This window comes from Neomonachus schauinslandi, chromosome 14, assembly GCF_002201575.2.
Source record: "Neomonachus schauinslandi chromosome 14, ASM220157v2, whole genome shotgun sequence".
NCBI lineage: Eukaryota > Metazoa > Chordata > Mammalia > Carnivora > Phocidae > Neomonachus > Neomonachus schauinslandi.
In genome coordinates, this window is record NC_058416.1 from 27,546,302 (window position 1) to 27,560,660 (window position 14,359).

The 14,359-nt window shown below is 41.1% G+C and overlaps 1 protein-coding gene across 1 annotated transcript in view; it reads left to right on the top strand.

The window, feature by feature from the left end:
- Positions 1-3,706: 3,706 nt before the first annotated feature.
- The window catches only part of EPG5 (ectopic P-granules autophagy protein 5 homolog), a 103,298-nt gene continuing 92,645 nt past the window's right edge, over positions 3,707-14,359 (top strand). Inside the window, exon 1 of the mRNA XM_044921256.1 lies at positions 3,707-3,769. Within this exon, the coding sequence (XP_044777191.1) occupies positions 3,707-3,769 (63 nt within the window). The remainder of the gene's footprint in view (positions 3,770-14,359) is intronic.

A 14,359-nucleotide genomic window follows, 5' to 3' on the forward strand; every position in this document is an offset into this window, starting at 1 on the left:
AAGTACACATGCACAAAAAATGTACAAGTATGGTCATTTGTAAGCATTTTTTTTTTAAGATTTTTTTTAAGTAATCTCTATACCCAACGTGGGGCTCAAACTTGCAACCCCAAGATCAAGAATTGCATCCTCTACCGACTGAGCCAGCCCCTAAGCATTGCTTTTAATAGTGAAAAATCAGAAACAATTTAATGGCCATCAGAAGTGTGTTTAAATAAAGTTAGGGAATATTTAATTAATTAAGGGAAAAATGAATAGAGCCATTTTCCTTACAAGGAAATATCTCCAGAATTTATTAATTAAAAGGTTACGGACAATATATACATGGACATTGAGTATTTAAGAATGTGATATTTGTACATGGGTAGAATGTCTGAAAGGATGCATACTGAACTGTTAATAATGGTTAACTCTAGGGAGAGGAGGGTTAACTTTCTATTACATGTTTTTCTATGTTGTACTTTATGTTGCTTGCAGATACATTTAAAAATATTAAAATTTAAAACTATTATAGAATTTTTTGAAGGAAAGAAAAAATATATAAAACCAATACCCAACAGTCAATGCTGTGACTATTCTGAATAACCCAGTATCTTTTTTTTTTTTTTTTAAGATTTTATTATTTCTCTGACAGAGAGACACAGCAAGAGAGGGAACACTAGCAGGGGGAGTGGGAGAGGGAGAAGCAAGCTTCCCGCAGAGCAGGGAGCCCGATGCGGGGCTCGATCCCAGGACCCCGGGATCATGACCTGAGCTGAAGGCAGACGCTTAACGACTGAGCCACCCAGGCGCCCCTAACCCAGTATCTTTTAAATGAAATATTTCTGATATTCATCTCAGCTCCAATGTGTAAGTTTAGAGTATCACAAATATGGGGAGAGTAAGCCTAGCTACCTATCTTAAAAGTCTATTTAGGGGCACCTGCGTGGCTCAGTCAGTTAAGCGTCTGCCTTCAGCTCAGGTCATGATCCCAGAGTCCTGGGATTGAGCCCCACATCGGGGGGGGGGGGTCCCTGGGGGGGGTCCCTGCTCAGCGGGAAGTCTGCTTCTCCCTCTCCTCGGCCTGCCGCTCCCCCAGCTTGTGCTCTCTCTCTCTGTCAAATAAATAAATAAATAGAATCTTTAAAAAAAAGTCTATTTATTTATACTGTACAATTGCATTGGTTCAAATCCCAGCTCCCCCATTTACTAGCTCAGCCTAGCTCGCTAGAGTGACCGTAGGCAAATAATTTAACTTCTCTGAGCCTTAGTCCCTGTCTATAAGATGAGAACAATAAAACAACTGACTTTGCAGGATTGTTATGAGAATCAAATGAGTTATGTGAAAAGTACTCAGAACAGTTCCTGACTGATAGTAAGAGCTTAGGAAATGGTGATTACTGCCCAAGAATCTTAGTAGCAAACCCTTCACTGTTAAATTAGGTGATTAACCATGCTTGCCGTCAATGTACATTTTTTAGGGTGTCTGCAGGTAGCGTTTATGTACATTTATCATTATTTTGTTTTTTGAAATTGACCTTTTAAATTATTTCAAAATTAATGTTCTATTTATTAGTCATATACATTGTAAAATTTAGTTTTTCTTTTTCTTTTTTTAATTTAGTTTTTCTTAAGTCTTTATCTTTATAAATCTCAACATTCTATTATTTCATCTCAACATTCTATTTATAAATCTAATGAATTTTAATAATCACTTTCAAGAGGGAACTTTAACATTTGGTCATTCAAATTCAATAGACCAAATTTTGTTAAAAAATTGGTCCCATTGTGATTTAAATTCCCTCAAGCATTTAAAACTACAGTATTAAGTTTAATATAGATTAATTTCTTCTATTGCCTGAACTGACTAGCAAAACTAACTACTTACAGTACTAAGGTCTAATAAATTCAGTTCATATATATATATATATATTTTTTTTTTTGCAAAATTTTCTTACAAAATTGAGTTTATAAATGTAAAGTATGCCGCTTTTCCCTTTAGGCTGTGATATTTATTTATTTGACAGAGAGAGACACAGCGAGAGAGGTAACACACGCAGGGGGAATGGGAGAGGGAGAAGCAGGCTTCCCGCTGAGCAGGGAGCCGGATGCAGGGCTCGATCCCACGACTCTGGGATCATGACCTGAGGATGCTTAACGACTGAGCCACCCAGGTGGCCTGGCTGTGATATATTTATCGCAATTTACCTATGCATTGTGTCTGCTTCCCAACAAAATTGTGAACCATAGAAAGTGAAGGTAGGGTCAGTTCTGTTTTGCTAAGTAGTGACTAACACATAGAGAACTTCGAAGGCCAAAAAGGAATTGAATTGGTCTAAACCAGAAAGGGTATTCCAGACCTGAAGAAACACCAGCAAAATTAATGGGTAGTAAAGGTGGTAAAAAAGATTTTGTTCATATTTGCCAAGTCTCGCCCATTACACATAAATAAATAAACACACAAACACACACACACAGGTATACAAAGTGCATGTGCGTTCTGAGTGGCTTGATAACATTTTTGTTGTTGAGGATTTCAAAATATGTGAAACTGTATATGATCAAATAGCTCATAAACAAGTCACTGTGCAGTGTATATCTCTTAAGTGCTTCCCATTTCTCATGTCATATTCCTGGATTTTTCATTCTAGGATATGCCACCAGTGGGTGGATAGTCTTATTTTCCTCCCATAGAAGCCATCTCAACTATCTTACCCCACCACCAGACAAAACAACTCACATTCATTTGTTCCATTCATCAAATATTTATTGAGCATCTACTCTAGGCTGGCCCGTGTTGTGGAGGCCCTGGGGATACAACAGGGAACAAAACAAAGAACCCTTGCCCTTTAAGAGCTTACATTCTGGAGGAGCTGACAGACACAAACATAAAAGCAAATTATACAGTATTTTAAGAGGCACTAAGTGCTTTGGAAAAAAGAAATTGAACAGCTGGGGAAGGGAGAAGGGGCCAGGTTTTTAACATCTGGAATTTTAAAAATGAAGCAAGGTACGGAAAATCTATAATAAGAAAACTTTTATGTGTCTTATTTCTTCTCTGCCCTTCTCGGGACAGGTGTCTTATTTCCTGCCTAGCAATTTGTATAGTAATGATAACTTCCATTTACTGACATGCCTGTCGCTCCACAAGTACTTTTCACGATTAGCACATTTAATCTTCATCAAATATCATCGTTCCCCTTTACAAAAGAGGGAACCGAGGTGGAAATCTCAAGGGCACATCACGGGCGCAAAGCAGAGATTGAGGCTGACTGGGGGATCTACTTAACTACAGGTCAAAAGAAGACTGATAAATAAACATACCTCCCCGGACTCCTTTAAGCCGGCGGGAGTGAGGTGTGCCAGCGCACCCGGGCTCCACACCGAGTGCAGGCCGGAGAGAGACGCACTCTCAACCCGGACAGTCAGCACCAGGGCGCCACACAACCGAACGAACCCGCGCGTACGGGGTACACCTGGAGGTGCAAAGCACCGCGCCAGGGGTGGGGCCTGAGGGAAGAGGGCGGAGCCACCATCCTTCAGGGAAAACGTGCTTCCTGGAGTGGTTTGTCCTACGTCGCGGCCCGTAGCGTCCCTGTGCTGCCGCCCCTTCTCCGGGAGTGGTGGAGGCCCGGTCACGTGATAAGTCCGGAGGCCGGAACTGGACAGGTGTGGGAAGCGCAGGGTTTTGACAAAAACAAACGGCGACGGCGCTACCGCAGGGTCTATGGCCGAGGCGGTGAGGCCCCCGCGCCGGGCCAAGGCCAAGGCCAGCCGGACTAAAATCAAGGTGAGGATCTCCCCGCCACCCTCCCGAGACCGTGGCGGATGCGCCCTGTCTCCTTTTTCCTCTCTTGGGCCTCCCTCTTCCCCCAGGGCTACCCATTTCCTGAGCCCTCCGCAGTCTCTGCCCGCACCTCCCAGTATTTGATCCCACCACCCAGTGACGCCAATCCTGTTCATCTATTCCATCTCCACGTTCCCCTACCAGATTTGGTCGGGAGCCCTATTTTCCTTTTCCTCCTCTGATCTCAGTGGGCTCTTTCTTTTCTGGTTTCTTCTTGACTTTTCCCCATCTGGGTCTGGGTTCCTGCCGTTGAGCACCTTTTCAATCCCCAGCTTCATCGTTGTCTCTTTTGTCCTTTACACCTGGGAACATTTTCAGTCCTCTCATGCACAAGGAGGGAAGGAACCTGTCCTCCACGCGTAGTATAGACCCTCTGTCAGAGCTTTATGGATAGCGACAGATAGATTGTAGCGATGTACCTTTTCACTTTTGAAATTCAAGGTGATAGTGGTGCTGCTGCTGTTTATTTCTCATTATCCTGGTCGTTTTTGATGGGGGACGAATGTCCAGAAATTAAACCAGGGCAGGACTCACACAGTAGAGATGGATTTGAATTTTCTGGGTTACTTTTGTTGGTTTGTTTTGTTTCAGGTGCAGCTTGGGTTTTAATTTTTCTCCTATATATTTCCTGAAATGACATTTATTTTACAGTGAACAGGTTAAATGCTGCCCCTGGATGACTGGACCTAGATTATTCTGGCTTACCGGGAACTGAATTTATATTAAGGAAATAATGAGGGTAGTATTACAATTACTGGAAATTTCCTTTCCGACAAGTGGGTGATATTGCAGAGCAAGTGTACCTTAAAAATGGTACCCAAATCTGATTTTCTCATGGGAACTAAGTTTTGGCAGGAGACAGGTGTTCAAAGATACTGTATTTAATAAGCCATAAATGATTGATGCTGTTTCATTGTGCCTTTTAAAAAGGCTGTAATGGAGTTATGCACACCGGCGTACCCAGGCCTGTGAGGAGTTACTCTTTGGGGTGAAAGCCATTTTGCTATCTAATTTAAGAAGCGTATTTAAGAGAAATAATTTTTCATTGTATTGGGCTGGTAAAAGAACTAGCTAGATGGAGGAGGAATTAAAAAAAGCCCTTGGTGAACCATGCATAAGGTCCCTGAACCTAGAATATGGTAGTGCATAATGATGTTTACATAACATGTAAACATCAGTCATGTAGAGGGCAGAATGTTAAATCTTACTCTGTAGGGCTTTTTTTTTTTTTTTTTTCCAAACGAATGATGAAACTAAAGCCCAGAGAAGTTAAATGGTAGGCCCAAAGTCGTGCAGTTTGACAACTCAAGGTAAAGCCAAAAATCTCAATCCAGTAGCTTAATAAATAATTCATATATCTATATGTCTGTCTATAAATACTTTTTAAAAAGATTTTATTTATTTATTTGACAGAGAGCGAGAGATAGCGAGAGCAGGAACACAAGCAGGGGGAGTGGGAGAAGGAGAAGCAGGCTTCCTGCTGAGCAGGGAGCCCTGAGCAGGGAGCCCGATGTGGGGCTCGATCCCAGCACCCTGGGATCATGACCTGAGCCGAAGGCAGACGCTTAACGACTGAGCCACCCAGGCGCCCCTCTGTCTATAAATACTTAAAAACAGTTAAGAGGATTCTGTGTCAAGTTATTTTGTTTGCAACAGGATTTCTGAAATAAAAACCTTAAGCTTTTAATCTGTCAAGAAAAACCAATTGCTCATTTTATTGACACATTTCAGGCAATTTTCTTTCACAGACATATGTTAATTAATTAATTAATTTTTAAAAAGATTTTATTTATTTATTTGACAGAGAGAGACACAGCGAGAGAGGGAACACAAGCAGGGGGAGTGGGAGAGGGAGAAGCAGGCTTCCCGCTGAGCAGGGAGCCTGATGCGGGGCTCGATCCCAGGACTCTGGGATCATGACCTGGGCTGAAGGCAGACGCTTAACGACTGAGCCACTCAGGCGCCTCTATGTTAATTTATTTGAAGAGGCCTTCATTCCAGAGGTATTTGGTCAAACCAGAAATCCTGGACACATACTTTTTCCTCACTCTCCAAATCTAATCAGTCACTAAGTCTTGCCAGTTGTGGTTCCTAAATATTCTCTTAATTCTGCTCGTTTTTCTCCATCCTACCACCACCATCCTCCAAGGAAGAGTTTTTGGATTTCTGCTAAACTGGCCTTTCCAAATTCATTCTTGCTGCCCATTCTGTAAACTAAAGCCGATTGTTTTATTTTTTTTTAATTTTTTTTAAAGATTTTAATTATTTGACAGAGACACAGTGAGAGAGGGAACACAAGCAGGGGGAGTGGGAGAGGGAGAAGCAGGCTTCCCGCTGAGCAGGGAGCCCGATGCGGGGCTCGATCCCAGGACCCTGGGATCATGACCTGAGCCGAAGGCAGACGCTTAACAACTGAGCCACCCAGGCACCCCTAAATAAATAAAATCTTTAAAACAAAACAAAATAAAAAACAAAACTGATAACTCTCCTCCTTAAAACCTTTCAGAGGTTCCCCATTACTCTGAGGCTAGAGTCCAGAGTCCTTAGCATGGACTCAGGGCCCTAAATGACCTGGCTTCTATCTTTCTCTTCAACCTTAGGTTTACCACTACCATCTCTTTTGGTTCTCAATTTTATATATATATATTTTTTTTCTGCTTCAGGGCCTTTGCACATGCTATTTCTTCTGCCCTGATACCTCTTCCTGCCCCTCTTCACCTACTACTCAGTCATGAGGTCCCTACTAAAACAGTACTTCCTTAGAAGAACTTTCCCTCATGACCCTTGCATTACTCCTTCCTGCAGTAACACCCTGCACCCCTTTTGTCACTTGTCTCACTTGTAGTTATTTTGTCAAAAGCTCTTCTCTCAGGCTGTGTCCTCAATGAGGCAAGGACTTGTTTGTTTCCAGTACCCTTCACAGCCCTTTATGCACTTGGTCATGTTTGTTGAGTAACGAATAGATGCCGGTATTGAAGAATATTTCCAAGCTTTGTCACTTAGAAGAATTTAGTAAATTTCCTCTGCGTAGAATGAAAAAAACAAAGGCGCTCATACTTGTCATTGTAAAAATTGTTCTTTTAGAGTCAGTAGATTCATTTTTAGTGCTGGCTGTAGTTTAGCCATAATTATAAAGTTCTACATTAATGAAATCTTTATTATCTGTGGTATAATTTGGCAGCTATTTATGGAGCAGTTCCAGGACTCAGTTCAGGAAGTGAGGAGTGTCATGTGTTGTTCCCTTTAGATAGTTTGAGTGGCTTGTGGATTTTTTTACCTAGCAGCTGACCTGCATTCCTCAATGTTAATCATCTGGTAGATGACCTCACATTGTTAGGTTGTAGTTAATTTCATTCCTAAGAGATTGTCCCAGTAATGTTTTCATTCTTTTAGTACCATCTTCTACTAGACTATCCCCCACCTCAGAGGACCCTGGCTTTGGTGATCTTGGTAGATTATGAGTTAAGAACAGTAGATTTTTAGATTTGGACTTATTCTACAGATGCAGTGTATATTTTATAGTCATGGGATGTACACAAACATTAGTTAAATTCTGAATGCTAGCAACTCCTTAATAGTAACAGCATATGGTAATTGCTAAGGATAGACTGAGATGTGGCCCAGAAAGCTGATCATGAAATGGAAAGACCTTTTTTAAATTTTTTTATTTTTTAAAGATTTTATTTATTTGAGAGACACAGAGAGAACAAGCAGTGGGGAAGGGCAGAGGGAGAGAGAGAAGCAGACTCATAAGGATGGGTTGCAGTTTCCCAAGGTGACGTATAAGTAAAGACACGAAAGAGATGAGGGAGTTAGCCATGTAGATATTGGGGGAGAAATATTCCAGGCTGATGCCCTAAGGGAGTGGCCTGCCTGGCCTGCCCCAAGAACTGCAAGGAGGCAGTCTGGGAAGGGGGGGAGTAAGGGAGGGGAGAGTAGTGGGATGAGGTCGGAAACCTAACACAGGGCCAGGTCATGCTGGGCTGTGTGGGCCATTGTAGCAACTTCTACTTTGAGTGAAATATGTAAGCACTTCAGGGTTTTGGGCAGAGGAGGGGTGTGATCTGAGTTAGGCTTTAAAGGATCACTGTGCTTGCTGTGTGGAGAATAGACTATAAAGGAGCAAGAGTAGAGGCAGAGACCTTTTAAGAGACTGTTGCAGTAATCCAGGCAAGAGGTGACAGTGGTTCGGACCAGACTTGTATGGGAGAGGTGGTGAGAAGTGTTTGAAGTCTGGGAGTTTCTGCAGGTAGAGCCAAGAGGATTTGCTGATGGCTTGTATCTGGCATGTGAGAGAAAACAGGCACAGATGACTCTGAGACAGAGGAGGTGGGGGGTGGAACAGGTTTGGGCGCTGATCAGGAGTTCAGGTTTGAATATGCTAATTTTGCACTTGATCTTAGCCAAAAGGCCGAGAAGCGATGAATATGCTAATTTTGAAACCGGTGTCTACTGGACTTCCAAATGGAGATGTAAAGTAGGGTTGGGTATGTGAATCTAGAGCTTGGGAGAGCTCCAGGTTGGGATTAAGATCTGGGAGTCTTTGGGGTGCCTGGGTGGATCAGTCGATTGAGCACCTAACTCTTGATTTTGGCTCAGGTCATGATCTCAGGGTCGTGGGATCAAGCCGCGCACTGGGCTCCGTGCTCAGTGGGGAATCTGCTTGAGATCCTCTCCCTCTCACCCTCCTCTGGTCCCCCTCCCCAATAAATAAATAAATCTTAAAAAAAAAAGATCTGGGAGTCTTTGGCATATAGTCATTAGCATATAGATAGTTAAAGCCAGAGACTGAATTAGGTTACTTTGGGAATGAGCGTAGTATAGAAAGGTGATAAGAAAAGAACCCAGGGGCACCCCAACTTTAAGAGTTTGGGGAGAAGAGGAGAAGAAGAGGACAAAGGAGTGTGAGCAGTGACCAGTGAGGTAGTATGTGTCCCCAGTGCCCGAGAGTGTAGGGTCCCAGAAGCTGAGTGAAGGAAGTGTATGAAGGAGGAGGAAGAGGTCAAGCCTGCAAAATGCTAATACAACAGGAAAGGGGTGGCAGCCAGGAGATGTTGTATTCAGAGCAAAATGTAGAGGCCCCATCCTTCCCCCAAGCCTTTTGACTTGTACACCATCCCTGGACACCCCAAGGAGAGCTGGTACAGTTGCCCCAAGAACTTTTGATTTATACAGACCCACGTGTCCAAGCCCTTTTTATCTGTTCTGTGCCAGACATTGTGCTAAGTGCTGCGGATACAGACATTATTGGTAAACAGACCCTGTCTTTAGAATACTCTCATGGAAGTATTCTACAAAATGTATAACTTGAATCTTCATTGTTCATAAAGAAGTAGCTTGTTATTTTTACAGAAGGAAAGGAGTTGTAATTTTTTTTACTTACTCCAGCTCAGAGAGAAAGAACTGTGAGTGAGGAAACTTCCAGTTTGTTTCCCGGAACCTACACTCTTTTTTTTTTTTTTTTTTTGAGAGAGAGAGAGTGAGAGTATGAGGGGGAGAGGGGCAGAGGGAGAAGCAGACTCCCCGCTGAGCAAGGAGCCCGATGCGGGATTCAATCCCGGGGCTCCAGGATCATGACCTGAGCCGAAGGCAGTCGCTTAACCAACTGAGCCACCCAGGTGCCCCAGAACCTACACTCTGTATTTTTCTTCTGATTACAAAAGTGCTCATTGCTTCAAGAAGTATGTGCATCTGAGCGGACACACACACACACACACACACGGAGACACACACACACACAGAAATGTACAGCAGAAATCAAATGCCCTGAATTCTATCTCCTGGAGATAATTGTTGGTAGTGGTTTATGTGAGTTCTTTAGTTTTTTTCCCACATGTACACAGCACTCCAGAGCATGTTTACTGTGATGTGTAGTTAAGTTTGTTTTTCCTTGTTTATTAACAATTCTTCCATTTCTGTATCAGTGCTTGATTATTTTTCCTTCTGTGGAATTATTTTAATATTTATTCTCTACCTATATGTAACTTAGGTGGAGATTAAAAGTAAAGAAATACAGATTCCTAATCTCCGGGGTGTTTTTAGTTGTAAGAAACGTGTCTTTTGCTTAAAATAAAATTATGTAAGTATGAATTTTTGCACACGCATGGACTTGATACACATGGAGTTGCGTTTGAATTTTATTTTGTGATGTATAATGATTATTATATATACAGTATGTTCTCCTATATCTTTATCTCTAGGCAAAATAATTGGAAGCTGACTTTTTTATTTTTAAGTGAAATTTTATATTTTTAGTATAAGAATGGATTCAGATTTTGGCATAAAAGTTGAATTTCCTCTGAATTCATTGGATATTCCCTCTGCTTTCTGAGAGGTATATAAAAATAAATTTCTGAATGTGCCAGAGCATATGGTAAGTATAAATATTTGTTGGATAATTGAAAAATTTCTTTATATTTCTTTATTCTAGTACCTAGGACAGAGCCCACTATACAGTTGGTACTCAATAAATCCTTGTGATTTATAGGTCATCACTCTTGTCTCAGGAAACATTTATTGAACACTGTCAAAAGTCAGAGGCAGATCAGATCCAAAGACATAAGATATAGTGCCTGGCCCTAAGATACTTGTGGTTTATGTTGGGGGGGGAGACAGAATTTAAAGATAAATTAACCTGTAACCAGGGCCGGATGACAAGTACATATTGTAGGAGTTCAGAGTAAAGCATGTGTGGAGGGGTTGGTGTGGTCACTGAAGGAAGATTTTGTCTTGAGGTGTGATCATAACTGAGTCATCAAAGGCACTGAGTGCCAGGGGTAAGAATCCGTCTTGCATTAAATGGAGAGCTGTGACTGTTTGTGGTGTTCAGAGCAGTGTTTTGCGGAAGCCAATGTGAAAATGGCATTTGGAATAAATTGGTGGTGGGCAGAGGCTGCAGGCTTGGAGACCATTTAGGACCTGCTCCCCTATTTAGTGCTTTGGAAAAGTGAAGTAAACCACAGGGAGCTCACCACTGCTCTTGAGACTCTGGCATCAGTGATGATCTCAGCAAATCCCCTCTCTCTCTGCATTCATACCATAGAGGTCCTGTGTCTGTCCTGGGATCCTCAAGGGAGCGTCAGGCCTTTGCCATCAGCTCAAATGGTTGTCCATCCTTCCCTCCAGGTTACCTTTCTTGGTCTGGATGGTCCATTTGAATCAAAGCACCAGCTTCTCTGTCCTTCCCCCACTCCTTCCTTGGGCCAACTCCAGGTTAATTTCTCTTTGGACCTAACTTCCCTAACCAGTACAGGTAGAGAGTTTTCTTTGGTTCCACTCTAGAAACCCAGAGAAGCACTGAGTTCTACCCCAGGGGAAATAAAACCTAAACAAAATCTTGTGTGTTCTTTCCAGAGAGGCTAAGAAGTTTTTAAAAAATTCATTTGATTCTCTGGCTGCATTATCTGTTCTACGGCTGCTGGGAGTGGGCAGGCAAGTTTGGGATTAGCCGCTGGAGACCTCATTTTGTTTAGTGGAGGGAAAGAATTTGGAATTGCAAGGGCCATCCTGGAGTGGGGAGAGAGGGCTGAGTGAGGTGGGGTTGGAGTGGAGTGAGATGGGACACATGGAGGTTAAAAACTGCCTGAAGGATAGGTTGGATAGGAAGGCTCTGGAGGCCTGTGGGTTGGAGGAGGTGTGGTTGCTTGCTGTGCCCTTGATCCTGTGGCCGGTCATGTGGCTGCTTCCAGCTCCCTTGTCTTCTCTTCCAGTTAGCATTTAACAACCACAGAGGTTTCTTCCAGCTTAAGAAAAGAGAAAAAAGAATCTTCTCTGTTCCACGTTCCAGTCTCTGCGCTCTTACTTCTCATTCATTTGTCAACTCAGTAAATTTTAAAAATCTCTCATAGCTTTTTGAGGTGTAATTCACACATGACACAATTCACCTATTTATACTGTATATTTCAGTGGTTTTTAGTATGATCATAAGGTTGTGCAGCCATCACCACAGTTAGGAGCTGCCAAACTGTCTTCCATAGTGGCCGCATCACGTTACAATCCCACCAGCAGTGTATGAAGTTCTAATTTCTCTACATCCTTACTGTCACTTATTATCTGACTTTATTTATGTTTTAAAGATTTTATTTATTTGACAGAGAGAGACACAGTGAGAAAGGGAACACAAGAAGGGAGTGGGAGAGGGAGAAGCAGGGAGCCTGATGCGGGACTCAATCTCAGGACTCTGGGATCATGACCTGAGCCGAAGGCAGACGCTTAACGACTGAGCCACCCAGGCGCCCCATTATCTGACTTTAAATAGTTTTCCTACTGGATATGACATGGTGTCTCGTGATTTTGATTTGCTTTTCTGTAATGGCTAATGATGTTAGCATCTTTCTATGTGCCATTTGTGTATCTTCTTTGGAGAAATGTCTATTCATATCCTTTGCCCATTTTTAAATTGGGTTATTCATCTTTTTATTATTGGGTTACAAGAGTTCTTTTTTTTATTCTGAATATAAGTCCCTTATAAGATAATTGATTTGTAACTATTTCCTCCCATTCCATGGGTTATCTTTTCACTTTATTCAAGGTGTCATTTTCAGCACAAATATTTTTAATTTTTATGAAGTTCAATTTATTTTTTTCTTTTGTTGTTTGTACTTTTAGTGTCATGTGTAACCCAAGGTCATTAAGATTCACACCTGTGTTTTCTTCTAAGAGTTTTAAAGTTTTAGCTCTTACATTAGGTCTATGATCCTTTTTGAATTAATTTTTGTATATGATGGAAGAAGGTAAGGGTCCAGTTTCAGTCTTTGGATATCCTGTTGTTAAGTACCATTGTTGAAGACTGCTCGTTGTACGTTATATTGTTTTGGCACCCTTGTTGAAAATCAATTGACCTTAAATATAAGGTTTTATTTCTGGATTCTCAATTCTCTTCCATTGATGTATTTGTCTGTATGCTAGAACCACACTGTCTTTATTACTCTAGTTTTATAGTAGGTTTTGAAGTTACAAAGTATGAGATCTCCTTTGTTCTTTTTTAAGATTGTTTTGTCTACTCTGGGTCCCTTGCATTTTCTTATGAGTTTAAGGATCCAACTTGTCATTTTCTGCAAAAAAGGCAGCTGGACTTTTGATTGAGATTATGTTGAATTTGTGTATCAATTTGAGGAGGATTGCCATCTTAACAATATTGTGATCTCATCCATGAACATGGGATGTGTTTCCAATTATTAAGTCTTTAATTTCTTTTAACGATGTTTGGCAATTTTCAGAGTACAGCTTTTACAATTCTTTTGTTAAAGTTATCTTCCTATATTTTTTCTTTGCTCATTATAAATGAAATTATTTTCTTAATTTTATATTTTGATTATTCAACTCACTTAAATTTGGCTTTTCTCCTGACCAGTACACCAGCATTTCTCTCACTGTAGTAACCATAGGCCTCCGTCTCCTGATTGTCTCTTTCTGACCTCCCAGTCTGACAAACCTATTTATTATAGAAGTGTGCTAAACATCATTGCAGTGTAATCAGACCCACTTCTTCATTTTCTTATAAATACTTGTATAATGCTTTTTGTTATTCATGATTCTAGGTAATTTGACAAACTCGTTTGTATGCATTGTGTGGCTCATATCTGAATCTGATATCCACAGTTCACAGTGTAGATTAAAGTAATTTTGGAGGGGCACATTGCTTCTTCAATCACCACCATTGTAAATGTTTGGTAGCCATTACCAGCAAGTGACCTCAAATTCCATTTCAAAAACGTTTATCTTTTCTTCCTAATATTAGGTACATATAAGGTCTTACATTTTTGGTTCTTGTCAACTTTTTTTTTGCTGGACATTTGCTGGACAGCACAATCCAAAATCACTGATAACTTGTGAAACTGTCAGGTTTGTCTTCTTAAAATTTCATAGTGAAAGGGGAGTATTAGGGTGATGTAGTCATTTTTTTTCAGTTTGTTTGCGTGTAACAATTTTATTTAAAGAATTTTCCTATAATTTTTTTCTTCTTTATCAGCATGTTTTCCTGTGTTTCTAGTTTGGGTTTTTCTTTTTTTTAAAGATTTTATTTATTTGCTTGACAGAGAGAGACACAGCGAGAGAGGAACGCAAGCATGGGGAGTGGGAGAGGGAGAGGCAGGCTTCCTGCGGAGCAGGGAGCCCGATGGCGGGGGCTTGATCCCAGGACCTGAGCCAAAGGTGGACGCTTAACGACTGAGCCACCCAGGCACCCCGCTGTGTATCTAGTTTGTGTGTTAATGCCTGAAGTGTTTTTTTAAAAACCCTACCTCATTTTATTGGACTTTCTTTTAAAGTTAACTTTTTTTTTGTCTTTGTTTTTTGGAGATCATTTCAGACTTCATGAAAAGTTGTAAATATAGTACGGAGAGTTCCATATACCCTTCATGCAGCATCCTCTGATGTCACTCTCTCACATAATCATAAATTCTATGGTATAGAACATTTGTCACAACCAAGAAGTTAATGTTGGCACAAAACTATTAACTCAGATGTAGAACTTATTTGGATTTCAACAGTTTTCCTAGTACTGTTCTTTTTCTATTCCAGGATCCAATCTAG